This window comes from Labrus bergylta, chromosome 8 (genome assembly GCF_963930695.1).
Source record: "Labrus bergylta chromosome 8, fLabBer1.1, whole genome shotgun sequence".
Lineage (NCBI taxonomy): Eukaryota > Metazoa > Chordata > Actinopteri > Labriformes > Labridae > Labrus > Labrus bergylta.
The window spans coordinates 14088352-14116067 of record NC_089202.1 but is presented as its reverse complement, the minus strand read 5'-3'; the positions used below and the strand labels follow the sequence as shown (position 1 = coordinate 14116067).

General features: G+C 40.7%; 1 protein-coding gene across 5 annotated transcripts; it reads right to left on the bottom strand.

The window, feature by feature from the left end:
• Nucleotides 1-317: 317 nt before the first annotated feature.
• On the bottom strand, nt 318-26786 carry clcn1b (chloride channel, voltage-sensitive 1b). 5 transcript variants are annotated; one of them, XM_065957629.1, is made up of 23 exons: nt 26239-26786; nt 16171-16405; nt 13644-13775; nt 13367-13495; nt 13071-13204; nt 12597-12674; nt 10055-10133; nt 8166-8291; nt 6907-6991; nt 6674-6775; nt 6090-6174; nt 5386-5541; nt 5188-5257; nt 4986-5096; nt 4380-4593; nt 4152-4285; nt 3417-3586; nt 3249-3324; nt 3087-3169; nt 2787-2831; nt 2566-2670; nt 1603-1689; nt 318-1339 (listed from the first exon to the last, which is right to left on the bottom strand). In XM_065957629.1, exons 1-23 carry the CDS (start codon nt 26287-26289, stop codon nt 896-898), a joined length of 2931 nt encoding a protein of 976 aa, XP_065813701.1. In that variant the 5' UTR covers nt 26290-26786; the 3' UTR covers nt 318-895. The 5 variants fall into 5 exon arrangements, with proteins under 5 accessions (XP_065813701.1, XP_065813700.1, XP_065813699.1 ...); XM_065957628.1 differs by lacking the exons at nt 10055-10133; nt 26239-26786 and adding exons at nt 11768-11846; nt 21714-22148; XM_065957627.1 differs by lacking the exon at nt 26239-26786 and adding an exon at nt 21714-22140.
• Between the last annotated feature and the right edge of the window lie 930 nt (nt 26787-27716).

Genomic DNA, 27716 nt, shown 5'->3' with positions numbered 1-27716 from the left:
CTAAAGTATCACATGCTCACCAGTAGAAATGCAGTGTTCATGCTACAGAGTACTCCAGAAAGAATGTGACTTTAAATGCATGTGCGCTAAACTTGCTTCATTCAAGTTTTTTTTCTTTTCTTTTTAAAGTTTGGCTGAAATCAATAATTTGCAAACTAAAGATGCACCCCGCTAATTAGCTAATGTTAGCATATAGTATTCCATACAGCAATTACAACTGTTGACTTGTAAACACTTCACCTGCTAAACACCTTAAAGCATACTTAAGCATTTGGCTGTGGATACATGTTGTAAATAATAATAATAAAAAAGCTAAATGACAATTTAAATATTTATTAATTTGAAAAATTACAGACTGGTAATAATGATTTGAGTATTTACCATAAAACAAATATACAATAAGTGTAAGTTATAATTTAAAATTAACTTCAATCAGTAAACTTAAAATGCATGATCTGTTTGACCCTTGGGTCAAATTACTTAAGTTTTCATCAATTTCTTTTTCATTTTCATACATTTCATTGCTGTCAGGTCCTTTTTGATCAAAGGCACGTAATAAAATAAAAAGACATCGATATATGATGGACTGCTACATTCAACCTAGATGATATGGATGGACATTGACCGACAGAGATATGTTTGTCAGTCTGCAGTTCAAAAGACACAGGGAGACACCTGAGATTCTGAGAGTGAATAGTGAGATAGTTGTAAGAGTAGAAAAAAAAAATCCAGTTCTAGAAGTTTCAGGAGTTTTGTGTGCACCAGCTCATCCCGTCCGCTGACAGCAGAATGTCTGTGGGGCTAGCAGGTGAGCTGGACTCCTCCACCCAGACATAATCTCTGGGAGAAAAGGAGTGAAATCAAAAGATTTGAAGTCTGTTATCTTAAATCCTCTCTATATAGGCTCATCTGACTCCTCGCTGTCCCTCTCCTCCTGCAGGGAGGATAGTGTGAGCACAGGACTGGTGGGTGACCCAGGGGAGGTGGGAGGGGAAGGTGAGGTAGGGGAGGAGGTGGAGGGGGATGCCGGCTCCTCTGAAGCAGCCTCAGCTCCTCTTGAGGTGGGGGAACTGCTGGGGGAGGAAGGGGCAGTGTCACTCCCGGGAGCTCCTCTGGAAGACAGAGATGTCCTTTGGCAATCCTCCTTGGACTCCATCCTGGTCGGATCCCCCTCCCTCCTGCTCCCCTCCCCCCACAGGGCTCTGTCCCGAGTAGGGGAGGATGGGGTGGAGGAGGGGGGCTGGTGTTTCTTGGATTTCCTGCTGGCATCTCTGAAGCTGGCCAGAGGGGGACGAAGCCTCACCCCACTGCGTGTAGAGCCCTCTATGGCTTTCTGTAACTGTAAAAAGAGAAAACATAATATAAACACAAGCTGAGGCTTGGAAAAATCAACATGTTGAAGTGCCATTGTAGGGAAAAGCTGTGGGCGGTTAATGGAATAACAACATGAATCAGAGCGTAAAGCATGATGCACCCAGCGACAGAACAACTGAGATCATCACATCTCGCTGTCACGCCGCATTACAGGATCAAACCAAAGGAGAGGACAAAAACATGCCAATAAAACAGAAAGATGGAATCAAACAAAGAAATGATTTTTACCTCCTTCAGAGCCACAACGCCCACCAGCTTTCCAATACTGGTGACGTAGGCATGACTGAGCCCAAGCAGAGAGAACAGGGTGTGTGTCTGAGAAATGAGAGACAGCAGGACATGATCCAGTCAGTGTTGAATGTATTGATGTGTGACGGTACTCCACTTGCAGGGCTGCTTTGTAAGTCAGAAAACATCTTCTTTTTTTTTCAAAGTAAAAGGGAATATACAGTATAGCTCTGTCACACAGCATAACATTCAGAATTGAGGATGCAAAGCTTTATGGGGGTAGAAACAGAGTGTAAGCTTCTGTGAGCTATACAACATAATACTCAGTTTTGTGTCCTTACTGAAACCAACTTTAAACTGTCGGAACAGAGCAGCAGTGGCTGAGACATCCTGACTTTTTGTATTAAGTGTTGGTGAAAACATTGCATCCTCATCCATACACGCTGATGGAAGTCATTAAACCCTCCATGCCTGAGTGATGTTTCCTTTTTCCACACAAATAACTTGATACGTAAAATTTGAGATGGGGGCCTTTTGAACTTATAACAGACAGAACGAAGAAACTAGTAAAAAAAAATTTTTTTTCAAAAATGTATACCACTTTCTGTATATAAGCTTTAAAAAAAAAACTGCATCCAAGACATCAAAATCCACCTACCACCTTCCAGATTTATGCACAACAAAGCTTATTAGTGCGCCATAACACTGCAACACATTCAGTCTGAGCACAGTCTAGAGCTAACTAATTATCTTGTTTGTTTAACCAAAAGTTATAATTACATTTATTTACATCACAAACCATACTCCTTAACTGAGCATTTCCCCCTACATGTCAAACTATCCCTTTAAATCTGCTGCTAGAAATATATGATGGTAATTGTGCATGACTGATGATTGCATGATCACTGTCTGTACATGATCTTTGCATGTGTTGACATGTGATGCGGGCGTTGCTGTCGTTACCTTGTGCAGAGACGTTCTCTCCACCAGCTGAAATGGGGAGGGGTCTATACGTATCTGCTCCATATCGATTGGTTTATTGAGCTCTTCTTCCTCCCAGGCTTTGATCTGCAGCAGCCAATCAGAATGAGAGGATTGGGCTCAGAGCAGTTTCTAATAATGAAATGTTTTTGGTATGGTTTGATTGACTCATTGTTGGCTGTGTTATCAATAATGTACAGTACCTCCTCTGGAGACAGGGTGTCAGTGAGGGGAGGGGCTGTGGTCTCCTGAGGAAAGAAAGGGGATGAAAAGACAGATGGAGGGTGATTCAGTCTTTGGAAAAACGATATACAGAAAATTACAAGATGATCCACTGAACAACATATTAGCTTCTTTATGCACAATGTCATGCTCGTCCCATTGCGTGATCGAGGCTGGCTTGAACTGCCATGTTGGACAGATTCTGAGCTGTCACTGACATCTTGACAGCAGATCGGTGATGCGCCCTGAGCTTTTGGGGTCAAACTGATGAGCATGCTCACCTGAGTTTCAGTCTGTCCTGAGGAAGACGTGGAGGAGAAGAGTCTCTGAAGGGTCCTCCTGACAGACGGCAGCCTGCGCTTGTCTGAGGGTAGGATATGGAAACGTATAAGAGGAGAGGAAGCGATGTGTGGACTTAATGTGTCGCTCAAAGTTATTGTCACCTGTGTGGTTGGTGGAGAGCTCCTGAGGTTTTGGAGACGGCACAGGTCCATTGCATTCCTCCTCAAACTGAGCAGTCTGCAGAAACAACATGCAACAGCATCATATCGTTTTTGAAGCTTACAAGCTAAACTTCTCCCTGTAAGTGAGTTCAGGTTGTTTTCCCCCACCTCCTCTGCACCCTCCTCATCTACAAAGGTGAAGGACTCCCAGCTGACTTTGGAGCCATGGCCTGGTGAGCTCTGACCTCTTTCAAAGACTCGCCTTTCTGGAGAGAGCCACCAGTCAAACACGGCTTGAAGCTCGGTTCTCTCGATGGAGCCTAGAAGAATCATGGATTCTGAAGAGAGAGGCGGGAAAACGAAAAATGAAACTGCTTATTTGGAAGCTTTCAGGAAGTACAGTAAAACAAGGGAAATATACCACTTCCATGTTTGCTAGCCAAATATGAAGCCACAGCCAACAGGGACTTAGCTTGGCTTGTCTTAAAGTATGGAAACAGGGTAAGAGCTAACTAGGGGTTAGAAGAAATGAGTCAATCTGCCCTGCCGAAGCTCACTTAATCTGCTCATTACAAAATGTGTTAATCTATCTATAGAAACGTGAAGTGTAAAATATTATTTTCATGTGAAAACACGTTCAAACTAGTGACTTAACTTGTAGCTACTTGGCCTAAACATGCAGTTTTTCTCACTATGTGAACAGAGCTATGCTTAGCCTTGCTATTTCTCCCTCTTATAAGTCTTTATGCAATGCTAAGCTAATTTCCCCAGAACCAGTTTTCATTTAGCCACAAAACGAGTGTATTTCATATAATGTTAAACTACTTCTTAAGCACCAAGTGTGTGCATCTATCGGGTTAGCAAGAAGCATTAAAACAGATATGATTATGTAAGTGACCCAACCTTTAGAGTCGACCAGAGGGATGGTTTTGAGGGTTGAGTTCTCTAACAGATAGTTCAGTTCACGAAAGGTGGATTGAGAAGACAGGAACTTGACTTTGCGCACCATGATGTCCTCCACAAAGATGTTGTACTTGCTGAGGGAGCAAAGGTACCACAGTGAACACATTTTTTCTTACAGTATGTGTGACATCAAAATACAGAATAAGGGCTCTCGCTGTTAAACTTCACCTGATGTGCCCGAGGGCCAGCTCAGGCAGGTAGGGAAGCTTCTTCACCTGGATGATGGAGTCATATAGAGAGGGTTGAAGACCCTGGGCCACCATGTTTGCCAGGATGACCGCTACCATCATGGGCAGGATGTGGGAGATCTGACCTGTCAGTTCGAAGCAGATTACAGCTGTGGAGACGGTATGTGTGACGGCTCCTGTCATCGCCGCCGCACCTGAAAGTAAGATTAAGAGAGGACATTTAGTATTGTTCCTCCATCTGATTCCTTTTTAACAATTTTGTCAAACAATCAAACAATGTTTGTAGTCTTCATGATTCAGAAATCAAAGTTTGATGTATTTTGAATATCCATCAAATCCATACATATCTTAACTGCTAAGCCTTCTTATACCAAACACAGATTGGGCAAGAAATACAGTCGCTCCAATAAAAGTCTAATTAAAAACACAAGTTTTGATTGACTTAAAGATGTAATTTTCATCATTGTCTCATCATTCAAACACTTTGAAAAGTCAGTCACTCAGACATATATATTTTTTCTCAATCAACAAGTCTTAGTTATAAAGGCCCTTAACAGAACTACAGCACAAAGGTCAGTAGACTGACCAATAACAGCATAACCTCCCGGCAGGATGCGGTAAACGATCCCATCAAACAGGATTCCATTTGGGAAAAGAGTGGCCATGATCTCCCCTACAAGGCGACCGAATGCAGCCCCTTGAGGACAGAGATAAAACATGCTGGTAAAGGCACACTGAACTGAAGCTCAGCAGGAGATACTGTGCTTGCATTATAAAAATCCTCTTACCTAATATGAACACTGGCATAAAGGCACCAGAGGGGATGGGCATTGTGGTGGAAACTGCTGACATCCAGAACTGCAACACAAAACAGGATTAAGGTAGAAACCAAGAACACCCAGAGGTTCTTATTTTATTATTGTAATTGCTATCACAGTTACTTAAAAGAGGCAACAGCTACTGTAAACAGGGAGAGGAAGGGATACCTTCATGATGCAGAAGAGGACGAGGACGACGAAAACGCTGACGTGAGGATGAAGCCATGCAGAAGAGCGACCCAGGCCGGGCGGGAGGGGGGATCCTGAGATTTTGGTCCAGGTGAAATTATCAAACAGGGAGTTGATACACTCCCTGGGCATCAGCTAGCAGAAAGAAAAAAACACATTTTATTTTATTTTGGTGTGAAGTTGTTTTCTTAGGATCTTTGACTTCCTTCAAGAGGGGTTTCTGGTGATGTATCAGACCGTAGCTCAGAATTATGCTATTATTGGCTGATGTAGCCTTGAATTGCCAGTTACAAATATCGATATGGAACGACCACAGGACCACCTTACTATTTATTTTATTTTCAAAACTTGAATTCCTCGCTAAGGTTGCCCTTAAATGACATCACTTGAGACAATTTTTCAGACTTGACATATCCCCTGTGAGCTCCAAAGGTTTTTATAAACCGAGACTACTCAATAGGACCAATCCTGTAACCATACTTTGATGTGTAAACTCTGTAGGGTTTTCTTTTAAATTGCATATAAAATTCAAACTATATAGGCCTTCCTGTGCTCTCATATGCAGCAGAACACGACAAACCCACGGTACAAACCTCACTGACCTCCTTTTTCTAAAATATCATAAATATTAATGAACAGACATCTAAACGAAGTCAGAGAGCATGAGATTGATTTAGTCGAACCTCCCCAGCCATAAACTGTCCAAATCCAGGAGGGAAGGTGAGAGTGGCGATGATCAGCGTCACTGCACCTGGATAGATCAATCGACTGGGCGTACACACACACACACACACACACACACACAGAGAGAGAGAGAGAGAGAAAGAGAGAGAAACACAAAGTCATTAACAGGAATCAGAGCACTCCTATACCCACAATATGGCATGATAACTAGAGATTGCAACAGAAATAAGTGTGTAGCTCTGTTGATTGTACAGCTCTCCTGCTGCTGCTGCTCGTCTCTAATGGTGGACGCTAATGTTCCCTGACTGCTCAGTCTCTGAGGATAAGTGAATCTCCACATTGAGTGAATAACTGGCTGAAAGGTTGTTAAGGCTTTGCTGCTGTTCTGGCCAGTGTTGTGAGACTGATGAGTTGGGAGAGTGGAGCTGAGACACATTAAGAGGAATTGGGTTTGAATGCACAAATGGTTTGAGTCTTTTGGAACAGCATCTGCGAACAGATCACTGCTGTTTCAGTGCGAACACCCCATAAACCCACAACAGCAGTGAGTGTACAGTTGTGTGTTGGTGTGCCGGGAGCTCACTGTCTGGTTAGGAAGCGTGTGAGTGCTGTTGGCCGTCTCATGAAGAGGACCACCTGTCTGTTCAGGTAGACGAAGAACGCCCCAAGGAATCCACACGAGATCCTAAAATATGAAGAAAAAACAATTCAGCCCACACAAGGATTAAGGAAAAGACCAATTTCTGTAACAAACGTTTTTAAAAAAAATGAACTTTGCACACACAATTACATACATGGATTTACGTGTATCCTCACCCTATTATTGCAAATGCAGGTAGTTCCTGCAGGTCAAAGGGGAAATCCATCCGGAAGTTAGTTTTGAAGAGAGCTGTGATGGTAACTGGAAAACAAAGAAGAGAAATGTGATTAAAAAAAAAAAAATTAAATAAAAACATCAAACATGTGATCTCAATTCCTATTTATGACCTCCATATGTTGAACTTGAGTTTTATTTTTTGGAGCAAGATACAATAGAACAAGATCCATACAGTGACTGTGCAAAGAGGAAAAGTTATTCCATATTTTAATCAACAATTACATTAATATTAAGACAATTTCAAAATGTCGGGAAAAAAACAGATTTTACAAATATTTTGACCCACTTTTGTCTGAACTTCAAACTGCATGTAGATCTTAGCTTGTTAGCTTAGTGCTAACATGTAATGGAAATTGTCATCAGGAGGCTAACACACTTAGCGTCTCAACAGCGCCAAATTAACTAAAGAAACTATTTTATTCAAGTTAAAAGAGTCCAAGTTAGTTTCTTAAAACCTCAACAGTAACGCTACAGTTACTGTCTAATGAGAGTTGTGATCTCATATGAAAAGTAATTGATCACTGGGTGCTGGTAGCATAGTGGTTAGTGCATGCACCCCATGTATGGAAGCTGTTGTCCCCCAAGCGGGCGGCCCAGGTTAGAATCCGACCTGTGGCTCCTTTCAAGAATGTCACTACCCAATATCTCTCTGCTTGCTTTCTGACTCTATCCACTGTCCTATAATAAAGGCATAAAAAGCCCCAAAATAAACCTTTAAAACAAGTAATCAATCCCTGTGACTTTACCCTTTTTTTAACTACATACTTGTAGAACATTCAAATAAGCTATAATCACGTCTGATTGTAAGATGTAAGGACAGTTACAGAAAGATGATTGTCAGGTTGAGTTAGAGAGTTGATTTCTTGGATATAAGACATAAAAAAAGAAGTTGCTACACAAAATACGATATTTGAAAAGCTATTACTTTAAACTGTAAGAAGTTGATAAGGAAAAAAACACAGATATATGCTGCAGTTATTTAGAAGCAAGATGACATTTTCATTCATTGGTGGCATGGGATTTAAAATATTCTGTATGTGATGACTTGAAATATTTCTGGTTTATCTCAAGAAGCAAATGTTGCTTAGCTGTCTTATTCAGCTTCTATCCATGAAATGTGTCAGCTCAGCAGTCTTTAAAAACTGTGTTTTCTGTGTGTGTGTGTGTGTGTGTGTGTGTGTGTGTGTCTGCCTCTCACCAGCATCCTTGTTCCAAACAGAGAGCACCCTGAATATGAAGGCGCTGAACGTGGCGGCAAAATATCCCCGCCAGTAATTCCTCACTGCAAAGTAGGTAGACGTGACCTCAATACTGAACAACACTCCTGGTGGTATAAGAGAGAGAGGGAGAGAGATGATGGAGGGAGAGACAGAGAGAGAGAGAGAGAGTGTGAGAGAGAGAGGGAGAGGACGGAGGGAGAGTGGGGATTAAAAAAGAGAGGGAAAATGAGGATGGATAGTGTGAGAGGAGAGAAGCCGAGGAAGAGAGGAGAGTGAGAGAAAATAGAAAGAGGAGAAAGCGAGTGAAGGAGAGAAGGAGAGAGATGACCGAAATTAGTTCAAATGAATCCAAAAACACTTGAAGCTGAGGGTGTAATTATACACAACAGGAGAGCCACAGGGAGTGATTACATTCACTAAAACACTACCAGACGCTCACTCACACATACACATAATGAAGAAAACATACAAACACTCTCGCATGTTTACTTTACTGACTCTTAAAAGGATTTATAAACTTAAATTATTTTCTAAACAATCATAAACTGAACTCTAACCCGTGACACAAAACTCAGCTTTTGACCCCAAGGTGGTTTAAATTAACCTGGTCTTAAGTCTGAAATATGTCCCTCACAGTAGGCAAGGTCAGAACACACACACACACACACACACACACACACACACACACACACACACACACACACACACACACACACACACACACACACACACACACACACACACACACACACACACACACACACACACACACACACACACACACACATTTCTCATACAGATTTTTATTAAATAACTTTCTTTTAAAAACTGAATCCAATCTCATCCTGATTTTAACACCTCATTTTGATAAATATAAACATATTTTATTATCACAAGGTCATTCCATTTTAAGATGTGGCTCAATGACTCATCAGTGTGTAAAGACTAGCTCAACAGTAACTCCAGGCTGCAATAGAGTGAGTTTAAACATTTTTCTTCTCTGATTGGTTGGTTTGGTGTGGTCAGATGTCTGCATTGTCACAAATGTACAGCCCTGTTTATACAGCTGGGAGAAACAGAAGGGGTTGGGTGCTAATAACTTAAAGGTTCAATTTTTCACTGGAACCCTGTTTTGCAGACTAAACCTTATAATTCAAGGCTTGTAAAACACTGAAACCCCACATTTGATTAAAAGTAGAATAAAGAGAACATACCAAATGTTAAAAAGGAGAAAATGCATTATTTTGGTAAAAGTATATGCCCATTTTCAATTTAAATCAATCAATCAATAAGACTTTATTTGTGTTACAGCCAAAGCAGTGTAGAGGTTGGTGCCCACACCCCATGTACGGAGGCCGTTGTCCTCCAAGATTTCTGACCTGACCTGTGGCTCCTTTCCCACATGGCATTCCCCAATCTTTCTCTACCCTATTTCTGACTCTATCCACTGTGCTATCTCTTTAAAAAAAAGGCATTAAAAGCCCCAAAATGAACCTTAATATGAAGAAAATATATCTTGGTGATATAAACAAAATAATCATTGTCAGCTTATTTAATATTTTAAACTCAAACAATAATTATCAGTATTGGCAATAAAAACAAATATCAGGCTTCACTTCCTCATGATGTCTTACAGAAGACCTTTGCCCAAATATTAAAAGTACATTTCTCAATTCAATAAGGAGTACAACAATGCAACAAACACATTATCATATTATCTAATCTTCTGATTCTAGCAAGCTCTCTGTGCTCTGTGACACATTTCTGTGAGTACTCGAGAAGATCAGGTCCAGCCTCAGTGCTGTGTTGATCCAGGAGAAGGAGATATTTTGTGCAGTTAGATGTTGGTGTGTAGGTTGTACAGTACCTCCTAGTGGAGTGCCGAAACAGCATCCAACCCCAACGGCACAGCCAACAGTCAGAATATCTGTGTAACCATAAGGGTTCTACTGACACAGAAAACAGAGAGGGAGAAACGAGTGGAAAACGAAGGGGTGAAGACAAGAGGGATGGGGGGGGGGGGGGGGGGGGGTGAAAGTGAGGAGGAACAATAGAGTAGACAGAAGGACAGGAAAGGGAGTCCGTGAAAGAGAGAATACCAGATCAAGGAGGAGAGACAAGATGGGAACCACAGGGGAGAGAATTGAGAGAGGGAAGGCAAAATGAAATAAAGTGAATAAATAATGATCACTGGAGTGTGAGTTTAAAAAGTCATAAAGAAAGGATATAAAAAAATCACATCAAGAGGGTATGAAGCAGAGGATGCACATGCCAGTAAGAGTCATCATTCTTAGAGGAGGCAAATTAAACAATATAGGAGACAGACAGAGTGGTCATACTCCCTGCAGCCCTGCAGCCAACTGCAGGCCGATAGCACACAAATAGTTCAACTGAATATCCATGACCTTGAATCATAAGGTTCTGTCACGTACACTGTAATTAATATACTAAAGAGTATTTTCTAAACCTGTTCTTTCTGTTAAGTGTCTTGAGATAACACTTGCTATGATTCAGTGCAACACAAATGGAAATTGATTGCAGATTGATTGAGCTTTCTTAAAATCTAAGGCTTAATTACAGTTCTTAATCGTAAACCAAATCTAGTTCCTCTTGAGATTTATGTGTTAAGATTGAAAGAACTCTCACATCTGTAGACAAAAAAAATTCAGCTATCTACAATTGTCAATCAGCCTAGCTTAGCATAAAAGACCAGAAGCAAAGGGTTATAAACGTTAACCTGGCCTTATTAAAAAAATAAATTGCTTCCCAGCGTCTCTTAAAAGTTAATAATACATCATCTTTAATTAGTTTGTTTAAAATGCCAAAATATTATAATCTAAACCAGTGGTTCTCAACTGGTCTAGTCTCGAGACCCACCTCCAACTCCTCCAGGAAAAATCGCGACCCAAATTTTGGAAATTTTTCGACCAATCAGATTTATTTAGTGAAAAATTGTGCAGTCTGGACCTCAGTTGGTACAAAACATGTGACATAAACAAGAAACTGAACAAAACAAACATTTTTAAGAAGTGCTTCACAGACTTTTTTACAGAAGTTTTTTTCCAGGCACACATTCGCGACCCACTGACCCAGAGGTCCAGACCCACCAGTTGAGAACCACTGATCTAAACTACATGATATTTACTTAATACATATATATGTATTACATACTTGCTTTTTAAGGTGCTACTGGATTGATTTTCATACATTTAGAAAGAGCCAGGCTAATCGCTTTCAACCTTAATATTAAAGCTAAGTGCATGCTGGATTTAGCTCAATATTTAGCATTCAGACATAGGAGTGGTATGTATACATTCATCACATTCTCAGCAGAAAGTGAGAAGTGAATTTACTAAAATATTTAATTATTCAAGGTCACTTTTAAGTCATATGACAGGCTCAGTTTTAGAAGGGGCTAATTTGCATCTTCATTTGAAAGACTTAGTTTAATCATCACTTGTGATGAACAACACTGGGTTGGTCAAGCTTAACCTCCGTGTTTATGCTGCTGATGTTATTTCAGGAGGGCAAAACTGACTGGAGACCCCGTGCCAAAGCGAGTCAGCAGGGCAGCACTTGCCTCCCACGGGAGCAGCAAAACAGGTGGCCACTCCCACAGCACACGCACACACCAACAGGTCCTGGTTATGGGTGCCATTCTGGGGTTAAGGGTCAAGGGGGGGAGACAGATAGGGAGGGAGGAGAGGCGACACAAACGAGCAGGGACGAACGGGAAAGACGAGGGGAGAGAGCAGGGAAAGAGGGAGACAGGGATATGGGAGGTTATTGTTAATACACATGCCAGACATTACCATCACACTATTAATACAGTGAAACACAAACACAGACGAGGTGTGAGGGGGCGAGCCAAAACAAAGACTCGGGAGGAACAGATGAGGAATGACAACAGTCACATGATTCCCACTTTCTCTTTCTCAAATCCAAGGAACTTTGCAAAACGTTTTATCGACTCAAAACTGGCATATTGGTAAACTGAAACATTGTTTAGCCATACAGTAATTGTAGTTGAAGTTGAATGCTAAAAGATGCATCATAGTTTAATTTAAGAAGTGGACGAGCCCCTGGATCTGACACTTCACTACTGCCACTACTACTCCACACTAGGCGCAAACATCATTTTGTAAACTATGGTGTCATTAAGAGTCAAAATGAAAATAAACCAGATAATGTTTCAGAGTTACGTCAGCTTCTACTTTATTTTTAAAAAATCAGAAACAATCACTTTACTAAAACAATACAGATATTTTTGTTAGGATGAGTGGGAACCCTGTTTTCACAGCAATGACAACAACATGAACGTAGTCCCATTTTCCTCATCTCCATTTTGCATTGACTGTGGTGAACAAGGACATGAGGCTTCTTTTTGGTAATGTAATAATGCAGCTTACCTCATAGACTCCAGAGAAGATGGACATGAATCGACTGAGCACTGCAGCACAGATACTGGCGATGTGGACAAAGGGACCCTGAAGGTGACAGGAGGAAATCACAGACACAGATGAGCGACATGTAACGTTATGCACACGGACCCTGACTATTGTCCGCAAAACAAGGAGCCTAAACTAGGACATGTTGTAACAGAACAGATAAATCATTGTATGATTGCTGGATGTGACAGTTGCCCTGCTACTGTAGTGGGGAAAATGAATGAACTCCTTTGCTGAGAAATAATTTGTTTCATTCCCGTGAGAGGAGGGACGAAAAACATGACAGAAGATGATTTATCATCCTCCAAGCTTGGAGAAGAAGCAAATAGAATGATGGAGGAAAGAAAAGAGGAAGGGGGAGGAGAGTGGTACCAAACAGATAATTCAAAGTAAAACAAATAGAAAAGAGATAGAAGGAGGTGTTTTTTTTTTTACTTCCTTGCCCACTGGCATCCCACTTCCCAGGCCGGCGGTCAACCCGATGACTTTAGCGACAAAGGCTTTGAGGGTCAGATACTCCTTCAGTACTACACCTCTCAGGATGGTTTTCAGCTCAGGAATACCAGAACCTGAAAAGAACAAAAGAAGAAAGATGGGAAAAACAGATAAGACATGAACTGAATGATAAAAAACTTTTAAAATCCTGCTGTCCTCAAACACTGGAAACAGACTGAAGTAAAAAGGAGTCACTAGGGGGGATAACAGATGCTGACAGCTGAAGGAGAGCTTACCGATGGCCTGTGGGGAAACCAGGTTACAGAAGAGTGAGGCGAACATGACAAGGATCATAGGATAGGTAACCCAGGCGAGGTACTGGAGCGCCACATTGCCCTTGAGCTCCCCATGTATCCACTTATAGGCTGAAAGAGGAAAAGAAAGAGAGAGAGAAAAGAGGACAGTGATAGTGAATCACAAACAGGAGAATAAAAGGAAAATGTATACAGTAGGACTATAGTTTTGCATTGTCAGATTACAGATTTAACAGTGATAGTCTATGACTCGTGGTACCTTGCAGGCTTTTGGCGCTGGCATAGTCCATACTCCAGCTGACCAGAGCCATAGTCAGTCCCAGAAGAACCAGGAAAATCCAATCCTCCCCCAACTTGGTCACAATGTACCGCCGCACACGAGCCAAACAATCTGGGTCGGAGAGATTAAATTAATGACTCATCTCAAATCCATTTATCACTTGATTTAATTACAGACAGTTAGTTATTGTAGCAAGTCCTGAGAGGGAATCAGTCAGAGTGAATGTGGGTGCCTTGTTACAGCATTACATAAAGATACTTATAATGCACAGAATGATCTGAATAGTTAAAAGTACTGTTGATTAAAAATAGGTTTAAGTAATGCAAAAAAATGCCAACAAAAACATAGTTTGTTGCTGCTTTGAAATTTGAATCCTTTATACATCGGCAGCTAAAAAAAAAGATCCTATACACTTTTGATCACACAAAAATATAATTGACTCAATTCAATGGAATATTTTGGAATGGAGTCCATATGCAACATTTTTCATTGGTTGGTATGTGAATATTTCAAAGTTTCATTTTCTCTGTCATCTTGTAATATTTCTTAGGAAATACTAATATTCCCAACATAAATATAAAATATTTTCTTCTATCACAATACAGTTGAATGCTTGGTAGTCTTTGGGCATCCATAATTTGCTAACAAGTTGCATTTGAAGGCTGCATATAACACAGGCCATCAGTGAATATGTGTAGTCTAGAAGGCTAATAATTATAATAATAAATTGTCATCTGTGCAGAAAGTGATATGATTCCAGTGACTTCCAATATCCTTTTTATTACTCCTTGTTTAAATATACCTGATAAATTTTATTCAATTCAACACACACAACCCTAAAATGGCCTTAATCTCTGTTGATTGATCAACTTTAGACACAATGGATAAAGTCGTTCTGTTTCAGTGCAGGAAGTTTTTTTTTACAATAAAGGTCCTAACCTTTCTCCTTCACAACCAGGGGCGTGTCCAGACTGAACTATGGTGGCCCACCTGGCTCTGACTTATGCCTATGCAACTAAACTTAAACGATATGGTACTGTGTCTGTCCCTGTTACCCTGTTAAGTAATCCAAACATAAATAAAAAAGGTTTAGTATTTAGATTAAAACTATGAATACGATTTTGCAAAAAAATCAGACAATCAAATGCATACTTTTAAACATTAGATCCTTAGCATCTAAATATCTATTACGAGATCTGATATCAGATAATCAAATTGATTTACTTTGTTTAACTGAAACCTGGCTGTGTCAAGATGAATAGTAGTTTATATATTAGTTTAAATGAATACACCTCTCCCAGTCATTCTAAGACACTGGCCGAGGTGGTGGAGTAGCAGCTATTTTTAATTCTAGTCTTCTAATTAATCCTCGACCAAAGCTGAATTATACTCTTTTTGAAAGCCTTGTTCTTAGCCTTTCACATTCAGTCTCAAGAACCTTTGAGCCAGTTCTATTTGTTGTAGTTTACCGCCCTCCTGGCCTATATTCTGAATTTCTATATGAATTTGCAGAATTTCTATCAAATGGAGTCCTTAGCAGTGATAGAATAATTGTTGAACATACACATTTATTGACACTTAAGTCCATTTCAAGTTAGACAGTGTGCACATGTATTTGCTTGGAATTTTTTATTTTAAGGGTAAAGTATTTATTCACAACTGAAAGTATTACCACTAGTCTGTTGTTTTTCTTAAGTAAGTCAAATAGCAAATAGCCAATCATAGATTTTGATTTTGGGGTGCACCTGGGTTGGCCAATCAGATTTCAAGGGGGGCCAATACTGGCCACCCCTCTGGACACACCCCTGTTAACAACAGCAGTTTTTCATTCTCCATTTTCAGAGAATAAACATGCTGATGTTTTGATGTAGTTCATAAAATAAGTATATTTTTTTACTTTTCCATGCACTGACCCGAAAGTATCTTTAAGGAAGTCCAGGTTTGCGATGAAGGTAGTACAACATATTAATAAAACAAACACTAACCTAAATTGGACATTTCTGCATTGAAATAGCCTCATATTCATATTGTTATTCAAAAATTGTTAACAATGTGTCTTCATATATGGATGATAGACATTAAAGGAGTGCTGACCTTAAATCCTGTCTACAGCCCTTAAACCAGGTGGTGCTAAATCGGACTGCATCATATTCTGCATGAGAGTCTAATTAAACTGTAGCAGTGCATCATATTTTATGAGCACCTCATGTTGCATGTAAAATCAAAATGTGCAAAGTTACCAGTAACTGAAGCCATCAGATAGATGCTGCTTCCTGGAAAATGTGATTAAACTATAAGGTTATATGTGAAGCGCCTTTACCTCGAAAATAGTGTTCAGTGAAATCAAAGGAAATTTGTTCATTTGCACTTTTGTTTCCATGTTACCACATGAAGTGTCATGGCAACAACTAAAGCATGGCCATGGCAACTGTTTTTCTTGGTGAGGGACTCAGAAAACCTTTTGTATGACATTTGAATAGAAAATCTCCACATTCCTTCAGGTCACCTTGGCATTTGGAGTAGGAGCGAGGCTTCTGGGTAGAGGAGGCGTGGCTGTGATGAGACTCCAAGGTCACAGGGTGATGGTGGTGGTGATGATGATGATGATGCCGCCGGCCGAGGCCTTTGCGAGAGCTGCTTGTGTTTTCCCCCGCCTGTCTCCTCCATTGTCTCTCTGTCAGCAAACGGGCAGCTTCCCGTCGGGCAAAGTTTCCCAGCTGCTCCCTGTACTCACCGTACAGCTGTATGTGAGGAGAAACAATGATAATCACTACGGAATAAAAAGGTACAGAACTAACTATTCACTATTCAAGAGAAGGAAAACAAAAGGCCAGATAAGAGGAGGGGAGACAGGCTAGAGAAGGAGACGACAACTGAGACTTAGAAGAAGGATAAAACTAGATCCAGTGTGAAGAGTCTTGAGATAACGAGAAAGCAAAGGGGAATGTGCGGCGTGTGTGTAAGGGATACACACCAACTTGAATACCCTGTCAGACAGAAATAGACAAAACGGGCATCGAGATCGGAAAAACCCCTCCCTGAGCGGAGGCAGGGGCTGGAGAGAAGCCAGAGGAAGAGATCGTGGAAGAGAGGGCATTCCACATCTTCCCCTTTCTGTCTACACACACACACACACACACAAACACACACACACACACTTGGTCAGTCAACCTAGCCTCCTGTAATCCAGTGTGATCGGTTTGCACTGCACTCGTGTAAACCAAAGAAGCTGTAAAATACTGCGGATCCAGGTGCAGCCACGATGTGCAACTGAAACCTACAGATCACATGCATCCCTCCACACAGCAAAGCTAAATCATACAGAGGGCTGCCTGCCACACATTTCTGTCTCATGTTCACACAGGAAAGAAGAGCTGACACATCCAACCGTGAGGCCCGAGACCTGAACCAAAGCTAAGCCAAGTGCTCATAATTAAACAACAACAAGTCAACAGTCTCATCCGATGTGAACATGATTCAGTAATCACAGTACAGCTTGTGTAATCTGTCTTTTCATTAGTCCTTCTGCCCTATAAATGCAAAAAAAAAAACCTTTACTTTCCAGTCAGTTGACTGTAATATAGGAGTCACTACATTACATGCCTGAAACAGAAGTATATAGTTAGTACATAAATACCCTCCATAGTAAGGCGTTAGGACTTACACTGTAAACGGCTCCTAAAACTTCTCATGCCAAAAAATTAACTAGCAAGCTATATTATTATACAAAGCAAAGCTAAGTGTGTTAATTAGGCTGTGTGGTGCATTTACTGCAAAACCTGAGCAAGCCAGTAATTATACAAAGGAATCCAAACTACTTTTAGTTATTTTAATTTCCTGGCGCTATGCAAAGATCCTGTTGGATATTACTTCTATTTGCGTCTTGCAGCCAAGTCTGCTGTCAAAAAAATAGCAAAGCATTATTTGAAAGGAGTTTCCTTCCACACGAGTTAGGAGATTATTTGTAAAATGTGACCAAAACAGCATGCGAGGCAAAAAAAAAAAAAAAAATCAAAACTGAATGCCTGTTTTGGAGTCCCAGCATATGATGTTGTACTAAAATCAAAGTTATAAAATGTGGTTGAACTTTAAACAAACGCTGATTATAATGCTGTTTATGCTATTACCTTGTATTGTTGTCCTCTTTATGTTTTGATAGTCTTATAATAATCCAATTAAGAGAAACACGATCACAAAAAGGCACTGCGTCTAGCTGCATAAATAACACATTGAGGCTATAATAGAAAAAGAGAGAAGTATTTTTAAACAAATAAAATTATCCACTTGGTTTAAGAAAAATACACATAACTACCCTGGACAGTGGCATTAACTCCTTCCAAAAGATGATTAAAAAAGAAAGCCCCCCCCCCCTCCCCCGACCCCGACCTCTGAGCAGCCTCTGGTCCTCTTTACCTGTTCCTCATCAGATGTCTGAAGCATGGTTTGTTAGCAGGCTCTGCTCCTGTTCTGCCTCCTGTCCCACATTGCAGACAACCTCAGCACCACCACTGCACTACACATTAACACCAAAGCACCAATCCATCAACATCATCAAACAGACGCTGGCACCAGACGCCATCAAAACCAGGGACAGGAACAAGAGGAACCTGTGCACCGTTCACAGAGAGGGGCAGATTTGTGCCCTTCAAATGTTACTTCCCATGCATTATAAACAACCAGAAGATTATAGACAAATAATAGAAAGTGAAGTTTTGAACAAACATGTTCTTTTAGTTTACTTCTGTATTAACCAATCCATTAGAATCCTAACCCTAACCTTGTCCTGAAATGGGCTGTAGCCCATATTTTACAGGGTCTAATATTTAATTTAATAGCATTATGAGAAAACAGTAATGGCTCTCTGCAGCCCAGAAGAGAACAAAGGAGGGTTTTTAAAATGGAAAGAACCCAGTATACGCAGTGAGGAAATCTGTTCTAAAGCACGGACTGTTCACAAAATTGAAGCTGTGGGTTAAAAAAGAAAACCATTAGTTAGCTAAAGAAGGGCAATTTCAATATATTGACCCAGGGAAATAAAATGTGAATATTTGATCTTAGAAATAAAGTTGCTGAGAACATAGCAACTATTGAAAAGCCTTGTAATGTGTCATATTAAGAGTCATACTGACAGTGGCTTAAAGTGAACTTGGGATCAAGGGAGCACAAACATGACCCCATGTATTGTGACATATTTCCAACTCAAACGGGATAGAACCAATCACAAGATAGACGGCTGGACATGATGTGCACGATGAGTCAAAAAATGGTTATTTTGATGTAAAAAATACTCAGATATTGCTTTATTGAAATACATTTAGCATATAAATGAGAATTTTACACAGGAACGCTGGATTTAAACTGGGAAAGTGTTTTCTTCATTTCATGGGGACTTTTTTGTATTATTCAACTGATCTTATTTTGATGTAAAATTGCTTTAATTTTACAAAATGAATGTGCAGTCAGTCTTATTTCTGTGTTGGGAGGGTAGCATTTTACAAGACATTAGTTTTGAACATACTGTCTTCAGTTAATAATTAAATACTGCATTTTTTTATGACACCCGTGTGACTGGTGTGAAGTGATCTCGTGCAACAAGATGTTGCGATAATAAAAAATGACGATATTTCTCGCCGAGGTGAAAACTGTCTTGCAATATCATTGTTACAATTCACTTATCAGTAGCCTACATAGACAAAACACAGCAACCATCACTGTGGATTCTGACGTTGAACTGGAAATTACCAAAGAAAATGACCCCACCACTTTTAAAGTTTGTATGGCAGCCAGTGGATAAACATGGTCACAGCTGATCCAGGATCTGTTGAGATCATCCTCCACCATTTGGACCGCATGTGATCCATCACAGAGCCTCGTGTTTTCTCCAAAAACTGAAGATATAGTTGCTGACAAACGTTTGTTTTGTCTGACTCACAAACGCTATAGGTGCAGCCAGCGCATACACAATCTACTATTTAACCAGTCGATATTTTGTCATCAAAGTTTTCTGAAAAATAGTGTTAAACTCTCGTCTCGTTCTCGTCGTCGTCATCGTGACCCATGTATCGTGTATCGTATCTCGTCTCGTGAGCTGTATCATCACACCCCCCCCAGAGTTTGTTTTGCTAGTAGCGGCTAACAAACTTTATCTGCTAGCCTCAAGCAGAGATGAAAAACTGACTTAACAAGTCTGTGAAGCTTTCTTATCATGTTTTGTTATTTCTGTAATACTTAAACTTGGTCATTGGTATTAAAAAAAGTCTTTGTTTTTAAAATATTTATGGTAAACCTACTACTTCACTTATTGTCAAAAATGTAAGCAGTTCTTGTCTTCCCTTCCCTTTAGACATTTTTTATGATTAAGAATTCTGATCTGCTTATTTCTTTGTTTTATATTGTTGTACTAAGACATTTTGCTGCAACATCATTTGTTGAAGTCACTTTATTGGCTCTGGGAAGCTTTCTTGTGAACTAATCATCAAAAATAAATAACTTTGAAAGAGCGAGGCAGACATGAGACAAACGACTGACAGGGTGAGAAAGACATTGAAAGCTGAGATAAATTGATATTAGGGGACTTTTGGTGTCTCCATCTCTCAATGCTGTGTTTACTATTGTGTCACTGTGTAACCTTGTACTAAAAACAGGCATCACTGGGATTTCCCCAGGTTCACACACTTTGTAACACTGCTGTCTTTATTTGACTCTCTAACTGTAAAATGACCTTCCCTCTTCAAGTCAAGAGCACCAGAGGAAACATCACCATGCCTCCCCGCTTTTCGCACTCATTTACTCGCAGTAAGTTTCTCTCCACCTCCCCTCGTGGCTCTGATTATTTCTCTGCACTTGACTCTCTGTGGACACATGAAAGTAGTCGGCCGTTACGGCACAGCACTGACACTCGCACAACTCATTATTAGTTTCTTGTGCTCTGCTGTTAGAACTCCAGCTTCTAATGTTGTGCTTATTGCATGCCTCACAGGATGAAGCAAATGAAAAAATGCAAACCACTCCTCCCTCGGGTTTGTAACAAATACAAAGCCTGTGTTAAATTATGCTGGTTGGCTGTCAAAGAGCTGTGAATTCATTCATGGAGCTGCCCTTTATGAGCCCACTTAAACAAGGTGATACGACTATAAAACAGAAAGGTAAAAAACAGAAAAACAACAGAAACAGAAACAAGCCTGCAGAGAGGAGGGGAGGGGGAGCTTTAGTGAGAGCTGCTAAAAGATGTCGGGGTTGAAGGGCAGTGTGACATTGAGACTTAATTAAAAAAAATAATAGCACATTCCTGCACCCTCATGAGATAGAGAGAGAGAGTCAGCTCTGCATATTCATAAATATGTAAGTGTGTGTTTATACTGTTCATGGGCATGCTAAGTTTGTTTGTGCATTTTTATGAGTGTGTGAAAACAATGTTTTTGTTTGTGTGGTGAGGCCTTACAACAGTAAAGGCCTGTCCTAAAACACAAGGTTAATGATAAAATTTGACCCGCTCACTGACAGAGAGATCAGGAGATTACCCCCCTTCTCAAATACACACGCGCGCGCACACGCGCGCACACACACACACACACACACACACACACACACACACACACACACACACACACACACACACACACACACACACACACACACACACACACACACACACACACACACAATACTCGCTCCCACCACACATACACATGCTTCACTATCACTTGTCTTCATATGAATACACTAATTAACCAGAAAAAAAACATTTATATGCCCCATCCAAGCACAGTTCAAGCTGCCATGCACTAATGAAATCATATAAAATCATGTCTATGGCTAAAAGAGAAAATACATCAACCTGTAAAGTTGTATGTTTACAAATGAACCCGTATTTCAACTTCATACTAAGTAATCCACAAAAAACAACACATCTTCTCCTGAATGAGATCTGTGTGTAACACATTGTCACATCAGAAAATATTACTTTATAAAAAAATCTCACAACTTGTCATTACAAACACTGTGCTAACTTTAAAAAAAAATCTTAATAGAAGAAATAATTCACCTTACCAGGAATTGATCTATATTCAGTACAGTTTCAAAAGTGTTGATCCGCTCTCCCATCTTTTCAGCTGTTCCTCATGCAGCTTTCTGCTAACGTTGTCCCTGTGTGTCTTTAATAACCTGTACTTCGATATCTGTGTCTTACATCTGTCCTTTCCTGTCTTTTGCCAGTGTGACGGACACAGACTGTACCTGCTACCTGCCTCCGTACACACACACACGCACACACGCACGCACACACACACACACACACAAGGAGAAGTTGTAAAGGTTAATACAGCCACTTGAAGCTTGACAATAAATTGTCAGCAGCTCTTAATTCAGCCGGGTAGACTCTCAGATTGGAGGCCGATCCAGCAGATTCCTACAGCCAGATCATAAATGATACTAGGCAGGCAGGCAGCAGGGCACGAGCTTAAGGTATGAAAACGATACCTGCTGACTGAGAGCAGTCCATAACCATATTAACATTGTGTGGGATAGGATGGATAATACTGTACTGTACTTGAAGTGCCTTCTGCATATATCACATGCTTTACTAAAGCCTGATTAGGCTCCATCTAATACTAGTACTAATACTAGTTCTCTAACATTGATTTGGATGTTTTATGTGACTAAATTTACTAAGATTACATTTTAAAGGTTAATCTTTTTAAGAACAATGTGAATAAAAAGACTAACACACAATCAGGACCAAATTACATCAAATGGAAACTGTACAATTAATGTGTGGCGCATATTTTCCAGTTAAAAAAAACACAACTCATTTATTTAATATAAGCTGGTTTTAGCTTGTGATATCAGCTTGCAGTTGCATCAGCTAGGCTCTATTCTTTACATTTATTCAGTCGAGCCTTTCTCCACCTATGGGACCTAATATGGGTCACTGTCTGTTCTGTTGAAACCTCTGTGGTTTCTGAGTCTTTGGGGACCACAGTGCTGCTGGGTTTCTTTTCCACCATGTAGCCATTTGCATTTTTCTGAGATCTGAGTGAAAAACATACGGCAATTTGGTGGATTGTATGGTCTTTGTGAGTCTTGATAGTTAATAATCTGCAGTTACTACGGCAACTGACTATTTGGGTGGTTTCATCAGCTTTAAAATAACACACATTAAGTTCAGTCCAAACCCTTTGTAGGCAAATTAGGTGTAAATGTGTCTGATTTCACCAGGCTGATTCCCTGTCTTTTACCTGTTGCATGATATAACACATGCATTGAAGAAACGCAGATGTTGCAATTGTTGTTTATGTTTTTTTTGGGTGCAGCTTGAACAATCTAAAGGAGATTTAAGATCAGATTTATGGTCTGCCCTTCAAAATTGCAACACAACTATAATACAAACTGCGAAAATGACATAATCAAATGGGATTGACAGAACATGGATAATTTTGGTGCTGTCAGATTTTTTTTTTTCCCCCAGCATTCAGCATGTGACTAAACAATGTAGAAGAGGAAAGGCAAGGCTGAAGCTCCTCACATCGAATGAATCCTGGTACGTAGGCACTGCAAAAATATACTTTCTCGGACAGTTGTAGCAACCACTGAGGAATTTTGTTGCTTCAATTGACTAAATTCACAAACAACACTGATTGGACATCAACATTAAATGCCGGCAAATTTAGCAAGTTATTGCATAGCATTTAGTGGAATTTAAACCTATGTTTATATGCAGCATCTATCTGTTTTCCGATTTGTAAAGTTAAAAAAGTTAAATTTACACCAGAAATCAGATTTTCTGTCTTCCCCCTCCACAAATAGACTTTCTTCCCTACTTTTCCAATCCCTCTCACCTACTGCTGAACTCTAGTGCGCAGCTTTGCACCTTTCTCCCTCAATCTTTCCCCCCTGAAACTTTCCCTCTCACCACCCCTTGTCCCCATCCATCCAACCCCCCGCCCCTGAGGTGAAACCTTACTCGTGGATAATTTTAGCAGCAGTGTGACCCAATGTTCACTGACACACTTCTCCGCACTTCTCCCTCTCTCACGGTGTTTGTCTCCTTTGGCCTCTCTCTCCCAGGAGGCCTGTTGTTCAGACAGATGGAGGGCTTTAACCTTTACACAAAACAATGACAAGTTATTGACACTATTTCTCAGCGTTAACAAGGCGTTTCACTTTTGTGACTACTAACTGTTTAATTATTACATTAAAGCTACCTCTGAGGTTGCAATGACATGTCAAGTGACTGCCATATCATGTGAAATTTAATGGCTTAATCGTCTACATCCCAGTCATTCCTTTCTGTGAGACATATGCCAGGTGAACACGATCCTTTTTAGTAGCCGGTAACATTTGAGACTTTTGAGATCTGTTTCACTGCTGTTGACATTCTCACCCATCGAGACTTGTCTCCTCCCACAACCTCTTTTTATCTGCATCCATCTGAGAAATTACAACACACAACCAGTTGTATCAAAACAGGCACCCGCACTAACACCAGCATGCACACTTGCAGCCCTCTGTCAGTGACACACAAGTCCACAGAGGGCACTTCCTTCTTGTTATAGGTCAAAGGTCAACAACAGCGGTGTGACTTGGAAGCAATTAACACAACTTTACAGACCCAGCACTCATTCAGTGCTGAGGTGATTTGCAGGTTAAGAGAGGCTGAAATATTGAGGTTAAACTGGGTTCAATTTGGTTATTAAAACCTTTTTAGACGCCCTGTCAGCTGGCCTTTTTTTAACTGATTTATTTTACAGGTCAAACATCTACTGAACGATTTTCAAGAAGTTTCCTAAAAATAAATATGCAACATTAACGAGTTTCTTAGAAGATCAGCTGTCACCAAAACTTTTGTACCAGCCGCACAAAAAAGCATGCACAGTAAAGTTTTTACTATTTACAGAGAACATATAGAAATCGTTCCATTAATACATTGATAACTAAATAATAACAGTTTATTATCAATGCTAACTTCTTTAAGTGGGTCCACAGACGGTCAGATGAACATTTAATTTCCTGTTGCATAAAATAATTCTTTCCAGGAAACTATCTAGAGTATTCTTTTGGAATTTACAGCATTGTACAATAGCTTTTTTTTTGTTCTATCCTTGTTTCTCAATAAACTTTGTTATTTTTCTCACATGTCCATATTTAATTGTGCAATTGTGAAATTTAAATTGACAGAGAAGCTGGATATAAAACATGAAATACAGTTATTCAAATGCAGTTGGAACATTAATATTAAAGCTAAACTATTGCAAACACAAATGTAACTAAGACATTTAAGCGAGACATCTGTGGTCACCTTGCAGCATCTGTGAAGAAAACTACAAGCTGGAAATACACACTGCTACTGATCAATGAACAAATTATATTTATATGATCTATTAACAGCTCTTCACATAAACCCCTCAAATCCTTCAAGGCTCTAATTTCCTCTCTCTTTCTCTCTCTCAGACACACACACACACACAGACAAACATCGTCACCGTTTTCACACCTTAGAGATGTGAGACTTTGCATGGAGACATAAAGCCACTAAGTCATGGGATTAATCCAGATTTCTTATTTATATCTGACCTGTAGGCCTCAGTGAAGCTTCACGAGAACTTAAGATTTGATTTGGGCTGATGTCTCAGAGGAGAGGAGGACAAGGAGAAGGAAGAGACGCTGTCACTGCTCCTCCTCATTTTGTCAGTTGCTCAGGCTGCTCTAACACATATACAAACACCCCAGCTGCTCAAAACTCTGTTGCTCATGTATCTGTCATTTTCCTGTCTTATAATTCCCATTCATCTGACCTTTGGACATAACTCTGTATCTAATCAATCTGATGTTGAGTCATATGTCCGTAGAGCAGGTGGGAACAGAAAAAAAAGCAGACATGATGCTCCTGGGAGGAATGGCCATGGTTCTGGATGAGCATTTAAACAGATGAAGCGGAGGATATGGAGACATGACTTCATCTCAACCCGTACATCTAACCTGTCTACTCAGGTTTCCGGTATATAGGTATTTATATCCAGCAACACATGAAAACAGCAATGACTTTACAAGGCTGCAGCTTGAAGAGATAGACATGGTCCCATACAAAAAACGTTATCTTGCAAAGCAAAAACTAAAAAAAACAGTAAAATGCAGGCGATTGAATAAGTGTTAGAAATCGAAAATACATAATTATATCCTTGATTATTGCAGGGATTACTTTCCATTTATCGCCTTCAGTGTTTCATAGTGTGGGCGGTGTGAAACCAGCGCAGACTGTGAATGTTACTGAAGACTGTGCAAATAAACTTGACATTAGGTTGAATAAATCATGTCCAAGAAGTGAACAGAACGGAGGAGGAGACAAAAGAGAGAACTGTTGGTGGATGAGGAAAATAAAAGGAGTAAGCAGATGAAAATAAGTGACCCAAAAGGAGTCGTGGAAGAAGATAACTAAAAGGTTAAAGAGTGAATGAGTAACAGTGATGGATGGTTGGAAAACAGACATAGTTGCGGAGATGAGGGAGAAGCAGGTGGAGAATTTATGTAAAGGACAGAGACAGACGGACAGGTAAAGGAAGATTCGGGAAAGACCTACCAGGGTCTGTTGGTATCTCAGAGCCTTCCTTTGCGACGCATCTGCAGCCATTGACACGCTGTCACTGATCCAAAAATAACCTTGCTGGACACCCCAGCATTTCCAATAGCATGGGCAATACCATACACACACATACACACACACACTCACTCTTGAATGTATTTACACCAGGTCAAATAAACACACAAACATCTCCTAAAGTTTTCCCCCCTGTAAACTCACGCTCAACCACACTCGTTAAACGGAAAAAAAATTAAAAACAAAGATAAAGTCCTTCCTGATCGTGCTCTTCTCCAGATGATCCAGGGGCTGAGAGCCATCCAGCTCCAGTGAGGACCTGACAGACACACGGACAATCAGACAGGCAGACAAAGCAGAGCAAAGCCATCTGATGAGGCAGTGAAGGACGCTGTGCTTTCCTTTATTAGAACTGCAGACACCTAATAACACACACACACACTCAACTTGTTGCCCTTAGCAGCACCCACTCTGCCAGCCGGCCATTAGGTGCATGTGTGTCTGTTTGGATGGACTGTTCTTGTTTGGACAGTGGGGGTGCTGGAAGGGCACCCCCCATAGGGTTGCCCCTGCAACGTGAGCAGGAAGGTGCACACGACACCCCTCTGACAGCTCACACCTAATCAGCCAATGATGCAAGGCAATCCCCATAACACTCACATGCTGTGACAGACCTCCCTTAGGGGGAAAGAAATCCCCCCACCCCAAAAAAAATGCTCGTCAACCCACTGTTGAGCATGGTAAAGTAATCTCCATATTGCCTAACCCTTTCAGAAGGTTTAGATGTTCAAAGGAGCAAAAACAGGAAGGAGGTTTAACATAAACATGCTGCACATCATTCACTAGAAGTAGAAAAGCTCACAGGCCAACAGGATGAACTACACCTGCTCTGCTCTGCCCCCTCCCCCCCCCAGAGACAACATCCCACCCTGATAAGTTCATTTAAATGTCTCTAACTCTTCCCACTCTCAGGGTGATGAGACCGGCAGCCATTATGACAGCCACAAAGACACACAGACCCGCGCAGATCCCCATTAACCCCGCCCCGCTTTGTGGTCCACACGCCAGTGCATAACAGCCTAATCTCACAGCTACACCGGAGGCCAGCGAGAAATGTGTTACTCTGACCGCTGCCGTGTGTGTGAGCGTGTGTCAAAGGAGAATGACTGTGGACAGCTGGCTGGGCCTCTATCTGATACGTTAAGAACATTATCACTGGGCGGCAGGCAGTGAGAGAGATACATGCGTCCCAGTCACAGCATGGGGAGACCTGAGCACAGCGGAATAGTGGGGAGCCAGTTATACTATACCTGAGAGCGGAGAGGACGGGCTGTACGCTGGAAAACAACACAGCCAAACACAGCAACAAGGAGGATCAAATAAAGTGGAGCACGCATTTGAGTTGCCGTTCATGCAGAGGCCTCCCGGTGCAGGATACAGCTGGAACCAAACATCAAGAA

Excerpts from the sequence above, each read along its gene's own strand:
- clcn1b (XM_065957628.1), bottom strand. The coding sequence starts at position 21,767 with ATGGGAGAGCGGATCAACACTTTTGAAACTGTACTGAATATAGATCAA. Across the intron at positions 12,675-13,070 it reads GGATGCCAGTGGGCAAGGAA|GGTCCCTTTGTCCACATCGC; the intron begins GTAAAAAAAAAA and ends TGTCACCTTCAG. Across the intron at positions 8,292-11,767 it reads TTTTGCTGCTCCCGTGGGAG|GAGTGTTGTTCAGTATTGAG; the intron begins GCAAGTGCTGCC and ends TTATACCACCAG.